The sequence below is a fragment of the Zasmidium cellare genome, assembly GCF_010093935.1.
Source record: "Zasmidium cellare ATCC 36951 unplaced genomic scaffold M409scaffold_44, whole genome shotgun sequence".
NCBI lineage: Eukaryota > Fungi > Ascomycota > Dothideomycetes > Mycosphaerellales > Mycosphaerellaceae > Zasmidium > Zasmidium cellare.
In genome coordinates this window covers 103,453-115,721 of record NW_022986988.1, presented here as the reverse complement: position 1 = coordinate 115,721, position 12,269 = coordinate 103,453, and the positions used below count along the sequence as shown (strand labels likewise).

The 12,269-nt window shown below is 55.4% G+C and overlaps 4 protein-coding genes across 4 annotated transcripts; 2 read left to right on the top strand and 2 right to left on the bottom strand.

The window, feature by feature from the left end:
• Positions 1 to 501: 501 nt before the first annotated feature.
• Positions 502 to 2,901, bottom strand: M409DRAFT_28570 (uncharacterized protein; the record flags this gene model as incomplete). The annotated part of the gene is made up of 1 exon (XM_033809095.1): positions 502 to 2,901. The coding sequence occupies one exon, from the start codon at positions 2,899 to 2,901 to the stop codon at positions 502 to 504; it is 2,400 nt and encodes a 799-aa protein (XP_033661853.1).
• Positions 2,902 to 4,506: 1,605 nt separating this feature from the next.
• M409DRAFT_70047 (uncharacterized protein) lies at positions 4,507 to 5,515 on the top strand (the record flags this gene model as incomplete). Its single annotated transcript, XM_033818547.1, has 2 exons — positions 4,507 to 4,658; positions 4,717 to 5,515. 2 exons carry the CDS (start codon positions 4,507 to 4,509, stop codon positions 5,513 to 5,515), a joined length of 951 nt encoding a protein of 316 aa, XP_033661852.1.
• Positions 5,516 to 5,762: 247 nt separating this feature from the next.
• M409DRAFT_28568 (uncharacterized protein) lies at positions 5,763 to 7,550 on the bottom strand (the record flags this gene model as incomplete). The annotated part of the gene is made up of 1 exon (XM_033809094.1): positions 5,763 to 7,550. One exon carries the CDS (start codon positions 7,548 to 7,550, stop codon positions 5,763 to 5,765), a length of 1,788 nt encoding a protein of 595 aa, XP_033661851.1.
• Positions 7,551 to 8,142: 592 nt separating this feature from the next.
• M409DRAFT_59489 (uncharacterized protein) lies at positions 8,143 to 8,925 on the top strand (the record flags this gene model as incomplete). The annotated part of the gene is made up of 2 exons (XM_033814211.1): positions 8,143 to 8,310; positions 8,425 to 8,925. 2 exons carry the CDS (start codon positions 8,143 to 8,145, stop codon positions 8,923 to 8,925), a joined length of 669 nt encoding a protein of 222 aa, XP_033661850.1.
• Between the last annotated feature and the right edge of the window lie 3,344 nt (positions 8,926 to 12,269).

Below are 12,269 nucleotides of genomic sequence, written 5' to 3'. Positions count from 1 at the left end.
CGGTGGAGCTGCGTCGATGCGATGCGCAAGATGTGATGCAAGGATTCGGTTGGCGGTGGCTGCTGCGGTTGCTGTGCCGCTGCGTCGTCGAGTACGAAGCCGTAAACAATGCGCTTCAGTCCAAGGGCAGACTGTTGGAAGGAGAAGACAAGCCCTCGCTCAAGAATGCGCTGAAGTCGGATCGTATGGTCAAAGCAAGGCAGCTGTCAATTGCTGCATCTGGTTGACGAGCTCGACATCCATGCTCAGCAGTCGAGGACCGTGATTGGTCGATAGCAAAGCTCGCTTCGACAGACAACATGTGATGAGGAACGCTGCACATCTATCGTCGTTCATTTCTTCAGTATGTACAACATCTGCTTCACATATCTACATCTGTCGACAGCCGACGACAAAGACCACCCCCGACATGCCTTCTCGGAGACTCATCGCCATGAACAAGGGTATATGCATCCTCCAACGCCTCGCTAATCATCAAATATAATAGAAACCCAAATACTTTTACCCGTTTGAGGGTGTGTGGCGGTGTGAGCCTGTGGGGACAGATCCAGCGCTGCCTGTGTTGTTCCTCGAGGGGACCTCTGTGTTAAAGTGTGTGGGCGTCCGTCTGGGCGCAGGGACTACCACAGTGCCAGCTCTGCGATTAACAGGACTGATATCGTCAGCCCGAGGGGGTCCTATCCGGTTGCTAGGAGAGGCAGTCGACCGCGCAGTGACAGGATGACTTGGGCTGAAATCCTCGGCGCGTGGTGGTCTGGCCTGTGGCGTAGAGGAGACCTGCACCTGCTGAGTTTCCGATGTCAAAGTCGTCGAGGTCGTGCCATTCGAATTTCGCGTATCCTGATCGTCATTGACGGGGGCCGATGCTGCCATTGGAGCTGGCGTCGTTGCCGGTGCTGGCGATGTCATGATGGCATGCTGGTCCGGGCTCCACGTTCTCCCGCTGCCTCGTGGTTGTGCAGGGATGATAGTTACAGGCAAGGGGGCGTCCGGCTTGCGACGAGCAGTGCGGTCGCGAAGCTTGCCGCCAGCGTCATTTGTGAATGTGCCCAGACAATTCCTGAGGTCCCAGTTGGTAAAGGTAGACGCAGGCGTACATGCTCTCGGTCCGTCAGTAGCAGCAGCGCGAGCTCTTTGCACTTCCTGCGGCGGTGAGGTCCGTTTCCTCTTGAATGGGTTAGGGACAGAAAGCCATCGCGACTGTTCGCGATGTCTGTTCTTGTTGACTTCGTTTTCATCCTCCTCGATGATGTCTTTTTCGTTGAGCTCATCGATGTCGGATCTTCGTTGTTGTGTGGCTGACCTCCTTTGCTGGTTCCGCCGTCGGATCGGTGGAGCCACATCAGCTACCGGGTGATATCGAACCACGTACACAGTACTTGCTGCACTGTTCGATTCGTCCCTGCTGACAGGACTGGCGATGGGCAGTGGTGGCGTTGGCCCGCCCAAAGCATTGCTCCGACGTTGCTCACTCGGCCGCGTCTGATCGTCAAACGTGACGGTGCCTGTCCTCCCGTCTGCTCGAGCCTGCTGATCGCTACTCGAGTTTGGCTCTGAGCTAGAGTGTGTTCGTCCAAGTGGAAAGTGTTGCGGTGATTGCTGGTGCCTCTGTCGAAAGCGATGTGCGACACCAGTGAGGCCTTGTTCAACCACGTTCGCTGTGTTGCCGCCTCCAAGATCATCGTCTCTGCCACCTGGTCTTCGAAAGTTGCGCCGTAAGCTTCGACTTTGAGTCCATGCCGCTTCTTCACTCGGCATCAGGTCGAGCATTTCGTCGCCATCGAAGACCTCTCTTCCAAGAATACCATCTTTCTTATCGTCCCGTTCCAGGGCTTCTATCCGCTCAACCCACTCCCAGACGACAACACTCGCAGCGGCGGCGCCAACCCATCGGAAATAGTCACCCCAGCCGGCGACGTCCTGATTGGAAACATCGGTGATGAAGAAGACCACGGGAGTTAAGATGGAGACCAGGGAAAGTAACGCGATGAGCAAGATGCTGCGCATTTTCGGGTGGTAAAAGGAATATCGTCGTTTCGTCAGGGAGTAGTACATGACCCAGGCCGCATATAAGAGTCCAAGTGCCAGTTCGAAGAGGTATGACAACGCCGGTATGGCGTCCACGAAATGCCGACCCTTTGGTTGCGAGTTGATCAAGAATGAGTTTAGACATGAGAATATCGTATCCAGGATGATCAGGACAAACCCGATCCACTTTATGAGCACCTTCTCCTTGTGCCGCGGGAAAAGTCGTATCAATGTCTGGACCTGCGCGAGCCAGAGGAATATGTCGGATATCACACGCGTGATTCGTATTTCAAGAGATCCCAGAACTTCTTTTCGCATGTCGCCCGCGTCCATGTATCCCGCATAGTACTGATTCTGTGCAACTTCCAGCGTATCTGCCGTTGCAATGGTAAGTGATATAGCCACGAGTATCGCTGCCACCTTTTGTAACCATGGTCTTGAACCCGATCCAGACAGCCCCGACATGCCTCCATTTGCGCCGCCAATTATGCCATGTCCGTTGGTGAAAGCAGGCGCAGTGTTGGGGAGACCGAAGAATGAAGTGCGCGGAGTGATGGTTAACATAACCACCAGGACCCAGGCAATGACGGTCGCGGCAGCGATGACATAGACCATGGGTATCGTCGAGGCATAGAACGGATCCCTGAGATAGCCAATGGGAAAAGTCTCGCCGAGCGGAGCGCCGGTACATTCTGGCTGGAAGATGACATCGGTGGTGAGGGTGATGGCTGAGGAGTCGCCAAGCTGGATGACGCCGTTACTCGGGAGAGTGAAGGGGGTACAGTGCGCCTGTGTCTGGCTGCTCGTCTCGGTGGGCAGATTCCATAGCTGGCGGACGACAAGGTCGGCGCGAGGTTGCGCATCTGGCAACATCGCTAGACAGACTGACTCGAGGACCGAGTAGGTGTCGCGCGCTCCTTGGCGCCGGGGAGGCGATGCGATTAAGGCGGCTGCATTGAAGGGGAGGAGTCGGCCGTGAGGTGCTGGTATCGCGCGGTGGTGGGATCGCTTGCGGCGGGCGGTGGTGGTGGAGGAGGATAGTGTACAGCGTGGGGAGAGGATGCGAGTATGCGGCGAGGTCAGCCTGCGAGGCCAGCAGTTGGGGCGGAAGGTGCACAGCGGCGGGACCCCTGCCAGCTGCCAAGTCGAGCGCTGAGACTTTCTCCACACGCCCGTCTTGTCCTGCTCCTAATCACCAACACCAAGCTTTGAAAGCTTCCTGCTTCTTCTCGCCCTCGCCGATGCAGAGATCTCGCGTGGCAAAGGGAGGGAAGACGGCCGCTCTGTACAAATGGCGGAAACAGAATGCCTCCCCCATAGCCAAGCACAATATCAGACGCGCCCCTCGATCAGGAGAAGAACAACAACCTGGTCCGTGGAAGATTTGACCGACCGGCCCAAACCCAGCCAACACGTCGCACGCGGGCATTCATCGCCATCTTCGCCATCCTAGGCCCTCCCAGTCACCCCGTAGCAAGCACTCGCGGAACACAGCGGCCCACGCTTGGCGACGAGAACACGTCTCGTCGACGTAGGAGGGAAGTTTGATGTGTTTGCTCGGTCTTGGGTGTTCGTGTACCACCACTCAAGCCTCCGCGGCACTGCACCAGCTGTGTCAACTAGCTTTCGTCCACGCTGCTGCTGCAGGCTTCTAGAAGGCCGGTCAGAGACCCTGGACGAGCTTCGGTGCAGAGCGGCCACTCTGTCACTATTTTGCTCTGCTAGCCAGCATTTGACTTCGGGGTCTCGCATGGCGATGTCCCTCGCACCTGGTTGATGACCTTCAGTCTGCCAAGCCTGGTTCAGCCTCTCGGACACGACTTGCCAGCGACACTGTACAACAACAATCACAAATCTTGTAAGAACGTTGCTTCGTGCCGCTAAAACAAAGCGAGGCTTGAACACAAGCCGCTATGGCCAGCCACCGAAAAGACCGGCTTTGAGAGTTCGCCAAGCAGTACCAACATGTCGAGATTGGCACTTTGAAATCGATCGAGGCATGCCTTTGAACATGCGGCTGGGGAGAGTTGTACTGAACCACGAGCATCCTTTACGAGAAACATTACTTTTAATCGCTCAAATGACACAGCATCGGACAACGACCCTGAAGGCGCGGTGGGGCATGCACACATTGAACTGTCAGGAAGTCTTTCAGAAGCCTATTGACTAGGAGCAACACTTCTCCGAACAGTCAGCCTACTTCCTCAAAGGTATAGTCATCAATCATAGCATAACCCTGCGATGGCGATTTACCGTCTTGGATCTTTAATGCTTCACGGAAAATAGCCGTCCCCGCCTTGTTGAAGCTGGAGCTGAAGCATCTCACGTCATGACAGACCTTGCAAGCTCTCAGCATGTGAGGTTTGTCAGACAGTTGAAGAGCTAACCTCGGACTGGTCATATCAGGGCGTGGAGAAGAATAACTATATATATGTGAAGTCAAGGCACAGGAATTTCGCACCAAACACATTAGCAACTATGGCAGACCAGACTCTCAAGACGATCCACCCTTGGCTTCAGGAGAATGACACCAAAGTCTCCTCAGGCGGGACTGTGAAGAGCTACTCCCATGACTTGGGATCAGGCCCAGTCCTCTGCGTCGTCCATGGCTGGCCCCAGAGCGCCTACATGTAAATACACCCATCAACACCTCCTTCACAACAACCTCCTCAACTAACTCACCCCCAGGTGGCGACACGTAATCGCCTCCTGGAAAGACTCCATCTCACTCTTCATCGTCGAACTCCCCGGCTACGGCTTCTCCTCCCTCCCCCCAGCCCACGACAAACGCACCGTCGGCACCCTCATCCTCGAAGCCCTCCAACAAGTCTTCCCATCCCGCCCAGTCGTCTGGTGCGGCCACGACCGCGGCGCCCGCATCGGCCACCGCATGATCGTCGACAACGACCCCAAACACAACATCACCTCCGCCATCCTCATCGACATCGTCCCCACCAAGGAACAATGGGCCGCCTTCGCCAACCCCCTCGCCTCCGTCGCCTACTACCACTGGCCCTTCCTTGCCATCCCCACCGCGCCCCAACTCATCGAGGGCTTCAACAGCGGTCCGGGAGAATTCACCCGCATCAACCTCTCCCGCGCGCAAGGCGCCAACTCCGCCGGCGTCGCGAAATTCCGCGAGGACCTCGCCATCGACCACTACGCGCATCAATTCACCAACCCGGAGTGTGTGGCGGGGAGTTGTGGGGATTACGCAGCCGGGGCGACGACAGACGTGGAGGCGCAGGAGAAGGATCAGAGGGAGGGGAGGAAGGTGAGTGTGCCGCTGATGGTGGTTTATTCCGCGGGGAGTTTGGGGCGGATGCATAATGTTGAGAAGGTTTGGGGTGGGTGGGTTGATGGGAAGGCTGGGAAGGAGGTGAGGTTTGAGGGGATTGGGGATGAGTTTGGGCATTATTTGCCGGAGGAGTGTCCTGAGAAGATTGTGGGTTTGGTGGGGGAGTGGATTGGGAAGTATGGGAAGTGAGTCGGAAGTAGGATGAGCATGGGTGGCTGATTCGCAGCTTGGTAGGTATGGGAAGAGTGGTGGCGAGGTGAAGTTGTAAATCCAGTCGAACGAGGGCGTAGGTAGAAGTTCTTTCTCAATTACTATTTTATGTGCTCATATAGCATCTCTATCATCATCAAAGGGGTCGTCTACATCAGTCTCTTCGCAGAAATGCAACAATAGACTTCTCAAATGCTTCGGCAATGCTTTCCAAATCTCTCTTCAGTCAAGCATGTACTTTCGACGAGTATCCAGTATTACAAACCGGCTCCGAGAACCCATGCGACCACTGTACACTCCCCATAATGATAGTCATCAAACACAACCCACCCACCACGGTCGTAAATGCATACAGGTAACCATGCTTCCGCTGCAAACCATTGATCTCCGACACCCACGTGCTGACCGTGGTCAGGCACCCGCAGAACCCATCCATAACGCCTTGCAAGATCTGGCAGCCGATACGGCCACCGCCGTTCATGCCGTGTGCGCCCACGCCGACGTGCTGGATGTCGTAGGACATGCCCTCGATGGCGGTGCCGAGCATATTCACGGCGAATGTTCCCAGCGGAAAGGAAGCGACCAAGCCGTTCAGTTTCAAACTCGCGTAAAAGCGTAGTAAGCATCCTAGGGGAGCGAATACGAGCGCGAAGAGGACTTCGCCGCGCCACGATTCGTTTGCCCAGGATCCGCGTGACGAGGGGCCGCCTGGTCGATCGGGAGGCCAGATGCTCATGAAGATTGCGCCTAGCCAGCAACCCCAACCCAGGAAGATCATCAATGGATCTAGGATTCTGCGGACGAAGTTGACGGGGAGGGATGGCGTGTAGCCTTCTAGGAACACGGCGACATGGGCTCCGACGAGGAGGGCGCCGAGTGAGAGGGCGAGAGTTGAGAAGATGACGGCGAGGATGGCCTCGAAGGAGTAGCCGCCGTTTCTGCCCACGTATGAGCTGGGTACGACTGCGCCGGCCGCTGCGGGATACGGATGGCTGACTGGCGATAGGAGGTTGTTCGACATGGCCAGGAAGAAGTCTCTCGCAAAGCTGGAAAAGGATGTGAAGCTGCCACAGAAGCCGGTCGCCAAGCCGATGTACAATGGGATGGTCTTCTTGCGTTTCAACAATTCCGCCTTGTTGATGGTCTCAAGGTCAGCGTGCTTGTCTTCTTGCCCGGCTTCATCTCTAGACTTGTCCCTGAAGAGTCCTTGATCTTCGGATAGGAACCCCATGATAAATGATCCACCCACGTTCGCCCATATCACAGGTGTTGTTATAGGTGCTCCAGGGTAGAAGGTGATCCATTGCACGCCAAGTCGCGCCAACGTCCCAAAGATAGCGAAGAAGATCAGGTACGAGATGGTGTAGATTTCCGTCAGCCATCTGGGGACTGCACTGGAAGCAGGCATGTAGTCTCTTGGGTATCTGCTTGAATATGGCCGGTCGTTCGATGAGTCGGACAAGTCTGCGCGCTCGGCGTCCTGGGTATATGGCCTGCTCTGCGTGTTTTGGCCCTGTGTTGTGGCGGCGGAGAATCGTTCAGTCTTTGGTACCGGAGGCAACGCCTCAACCTCTGAGATGTTCTGGTTGCGACTGTTAGACCCGCTCGGCCTTCTGCGCATGGCATAAGGCTGACTGAAGTTTGGGACAGGGTGGAGGCCAAGACCGCCAGGGTGTTGCTGTCTGCCACGTTCATCCTCGAGGTGAGGCCGCTCGTTGTCGTCCTGTTGTACCGGTCGCGGTACCGCACTTTCATCTACATTGCCGAATTCGGCCGGTTTCTGGTAACTGACACGCTTTCCTTTCGATTTCGAAGTGCCTTGGGTGGCCTGACTTGCTCCGGAAGGTGGCCTTGAGCGGCGGTTGATGCGTTGGCTGTCATAGTAGCTCTGTCGCCGGCTACTATTGATCGTACTCGAGGACTCCCTGCGCTCGCGTCTGTGGTCGGGCCGGCCATCCTCTCCTTCGTCAAAGACAGGCTCGTCCGGGTAAAGAACAGACCTTTCGGCGGCCATGGAAGAGACCCATGCGATCCGACAAGCTGTACCGCCGTCGCTACCAGGAAATCGCAACAGAAGTGCCGGGATGTGTCTCAGGAGGTCCACACATCAGAAAAATCGACGACGACGAAGACGCGCAGGACCGCGGCTGGAAGATGCATCGCTGTGTCGCTGGTGTCAACGGTGGCGCTCGGTAATCTCCCTTCGCTGCGGCCAATCGTTCCCTCTCACAGAACGATGATGCACAGACGGGACGGCGGCGAGTCAGCGTGTTTTATCTCAGAGATCAGGCATCGCAGAAAAAAGAATGAGCGCGCGAAAGCTGAGATACGTTTCCATCACATCAACCTCGAGCATCTCGATATCAACATACCGAGACACACCTGGAACAAGAGCGATATCTGATATGATACAATCTTCTCGTGTCGTAGCAACCAGCAAGCTGTTTTGTTGACGACCCCACAGCTACCTAAGCTTCCCTCTGTTGCCCTATCTTTGTTGCGATACGTACGACGGTTTGCCAACCCATTTGCTCTCACACATATAGACCTGACACTCGTCTCTCTACTCTTCACTGAATTCCCTCGCCCGAACGCGGCTCCTCACCATGTCCAACGTCCACGTCTCCAATCATCCATGCGCGAAGGCGAAGCTCTCGCTTCTACGATCCGCCTCAACCAATGCCAAAGACACGAAGAACTTGGTCCACGAGATCGCAACTATTGTGGCGTGCGATGCCTTCGCCAGCGGCCTCGCTGTGCAGCAGACTGGAACGGTAAGTCATCCTCCCATGGACATGACAACGCTGTCAGCCACCGTTGGCTGACCCCACGGGCAGTAGGAGACCGTGGATCACGATGGCTAATCGTTTGGCATTGTCCATGTGTAGGATCAGTCTCCACTTGGATATGACTACACCACCGAAGACGTCTCGCCGAAGAACATAAGCCTCGTTCCTATCTTACGATCGGGGTTGAGTATGGTCGACGCTGTCCAAGCACTCCTGCCGTCGCCGGTGTCCGTCCACCACCTGGGCATGTATCGAGAAGAGAGCACGCTGCAGCCGGTGGAGTATTACAACAATTTGCCGTATCACAAAGCGGGCGACGAGGATAGCGTTGCCGAGCTGGCCATCATCGTGGATCCTATCATCGCTACGGGCTCAACAGTATGCGCTGCGATCGAGACGCTGAGAGATTGGGGGGTGAAGCGGATCATCTCGATAAACATCCTTGCCAGCGAGACCGGTCTTCAAAGAGCTGCAGAGGCATGGCCGGAGGGTGTCGAGCTGTGGGTTGGAGGAGTAGACAAGGAGACAGATGCTCGAGGTATGATCGAACCCGGCCTGGGAGATATCGGCGACCGATTGTACTTGACCATGGGCAAATAATGAGCAAGCGGCGTGACGTGTCCACGTTGGGAGGACTTCGAGGGGCTCAAGGTCCGGGCATGGGGAGTGTGACATGAGATGATGAAATAGACGAGCCGAGCAAATGATCAATATCAGCCGCAAACCATCCCCAAGATGTCGCCATACTGAGAGGACCTTTCGAAAGGAGCGAGTTGCCTGCTTGTTGCTGCCGTTGCTCTCTCATGATCCCATCGCAATACATATTGATCGAAAGCCCGACGGTCTTCAATCTCTACGAAACTTTCTTATACCATGCCAACTTCGCTTCGCACAACGATTGGACTGTAAGCATTACTATCGCAACGACGCCATCGACAGCTGTGGACAACGGGATGGTGCAACTACGCGACTCAGCGCGTTCTTCATCACTCCTTCAGCACACGCATTTTGGGATCAAAAGGCCCAACATTTAGGCTTTAAGCTTGCGGAATAGCCGGCGATCTTTAAGAGCCCCTTGCCAGTCCTATTTTAGCCTCACTCCTCATTTCACCACAACCGTTCGCGACGCCACGAAAGGCATAACGCCGTACGCGCAAGCAAACGCGGCAGCAAGTCCGCCACCGACGCAGACCGATCGAACAAGTCTACCCTGGCCAAGTTTCAGCAGGTCAAGATGGGAAGTATGATAGACGAGCACTCCACGCTATTCGCCCGCTCGTTGCAGAGAGATTGAAGATCAAGGTAGGTATACACGGGCAGTCTACCCTAATCCAACACCAGTTAGACGGCAGCACGACGGCCAGCGCTCGTTTCAACACCTCGTATACTCTGGCAGTACTTGCGAGCAGGCTAGAGTGTATTGGTGGTCTGCCGAACCCTGCACGCGACATGGCTGTTATATGTACCAAACGCGAGCAGCTGTCTTGTCCTTCAACTGTTGACGACTGTCCGATGGTACGTCTTGCGTGGAAGCCACGAAAGGGAACACAATTGTGATCGTCGAGCTTCCAGCCGAGGCGGCTCGTAAGATTGCACGCAACGTTGAAAGCAGCAGCACAGGGCCCAAGGCGATTTTGCACCTCAACGGGCCGATAACGTCCAACATCATGTCTCGACAGAACACCACACTACTGCTTGATCTTCACGGGAGAAGGTAGGCATGCCGCAGCGTTCCGTTCGGCGATGATGAGCCTCATATCTGGTTTGCAGCTGGAGGAACCCCCAACATCGCTCCATGTGGCCAAGCCTCGTCGATCAACATAGCGCTACATCTGTTACACAAAAGCGCCTACTACATCGGGTCCTAGCGACTTCACGTCTACAAACGTTCGCCTCTGTGTCTCATCACTGACGGCCGTTGCGTACGTTCTGCTTCGGCGTAGCGACGACGAGGTCGAGGATCTTGATTCGTCTAGACGACATGACGAAGTTGGCGAGGTCGAGCACGGCAGAGCTCCTTTCTGTCGTTTCTGGTTGCTGCATGCCTGATAAAGGTCATTGCCCGCATACTGCTACCTCCTTCCTTCCTTCCTTCTGGTAACTCTGTACGCTCACTTCTATCGCCCACCACTCGCTTCGAGGCGCGATACCACAAGACCTCTTAACATCAACAGCTTCTTACGACCTGCAAACCAGCAGAAGGGGACGAATCTTAACATCGATTGGAGAAGACTACCTACTACTACTACCACCTCAATACCACCGCCGGGATGCAGTTCCTCGCCGTCACCCTTGCGTTCAGCGCAACCGTTCAAGCCTTTCCTGTCTGGATGAAGAGAGCCGACCTCAACACTACGCTCGTTAACGCTGAGGATGGTGTCCAAGACACCGTCGAGAGCACCGTCAAGCTTATCAATGGCCGTGCCGACGTCGCCAACACCCTCAACAGCACACTCAACGGCACTCAGGGCACCGTTCAAAGCGTAGCAGATCTGGTCAACACGAGGAGAGCAGACAATAGCGTGTCGACTACAGTGGACGAGGCGACTGACAGCCTCCAAGACACCGTCGACAGCGCTGCTTCGCTCGTCAACACCAAGAAGCGAGCCGACACTACCAGTGTAACAACTACCGTCGACCAGGCTGTAGACAGCGTTCAGGGCACTGTCAACAGCACCACCGCGCTTGTCAACACCAAGCGAGACAACAGCGTCACCTCCACCGAAAATTCCATTGTCGAGAACGCTCAGGGGACCGTCCAGGATGTTGCCGATCTTGTTACCAGCTCGAAGCGCGCCGACGACAACAGCGTCACCTCGACCGAGGACCAAGCCACACAGAACGCTCAAGGCACCGTTCAATCTGCAGCCAACCTCGTCAACACTGGCAAGCGATCCCCAGCTGATAACAGCGTCGAAGAGACCGTCTCTTCGGCTGAGGATAACCTTCAAGAAACCGTTCAGTCTGCCGCCAACCTCGTTAACACCAAGCGTGATGGCACTAGTGTGACGGCCGTTGGTGACGAGGTCGTCTCCAACGTTCAGAGCACGCAGAGCGATGTCCTCGAGCTCGTCCACACCGACAAGCGTGACACCGTCTCCACCACTACTGACGATGCCGTCGACAACGTGCAGACCACCGTCCAGAGCGCTGAGAACCTTGTCAACACCAAGCGGTCCAGCGTTACCGACACCGAAGGCCAGGTCGTTGACACTGTCCAAGACGTCCAGTCGTCTGCCACCGAGCTCATCAACGCCCCACCCAACTCGACTCGTCGCAGCACTGTGACTGAGGTCGAGGCTGAGGCTGTTGACGGTGTTAGCGAGATCCAGGATTCCGCTACCAGCCTTGTCAACCGCCGTGACGAGCCAACGGCACTTGTCACTGACACCATCTCGTCCCTTACTGGCCGCGCTGAGGAGCTGTTCAAGAGAGTCGCCGACGACTCGACTTCCGCCGTGACCGACCTGCTGTCGAGCGTAAGTCATATAAATCGTCCTGAAAGCCTCATTTGCTGATCCTTTCCTCTCCAGCTCACATCGTCGACCGCGTCGTCATAAGCTAGATGCTGTTTTGATTCGCATTGCAGTTGTTTATGCTCTGACTGACGCCTGGCCACGAATGACAACGGGAACGAAAGCTTGTTAGAGCGTGTACACATCAGCGCCCTGTGTTACCCTGCGATACATGTTTATTGAGAGAATCTGGGAGTTGTCTAATCTTGGAAGGGGTGTTTTTCTGGTTCAAACGGCCATCACTGACGACGAAGAACAAAGCAACTGCATTTATTCTAATGACCTACCTTGGGGCTGGCTACTGATTGTTTGTATAATACCGTCTTACTACCCTGCACGTGGTCTAGCCAGCCACCCCTTTATGAAACCATTATGAAAGAGAGCCTACCGCGAGAACGCGAGAGAGAATTTTTTGATAGCGATTAGTCG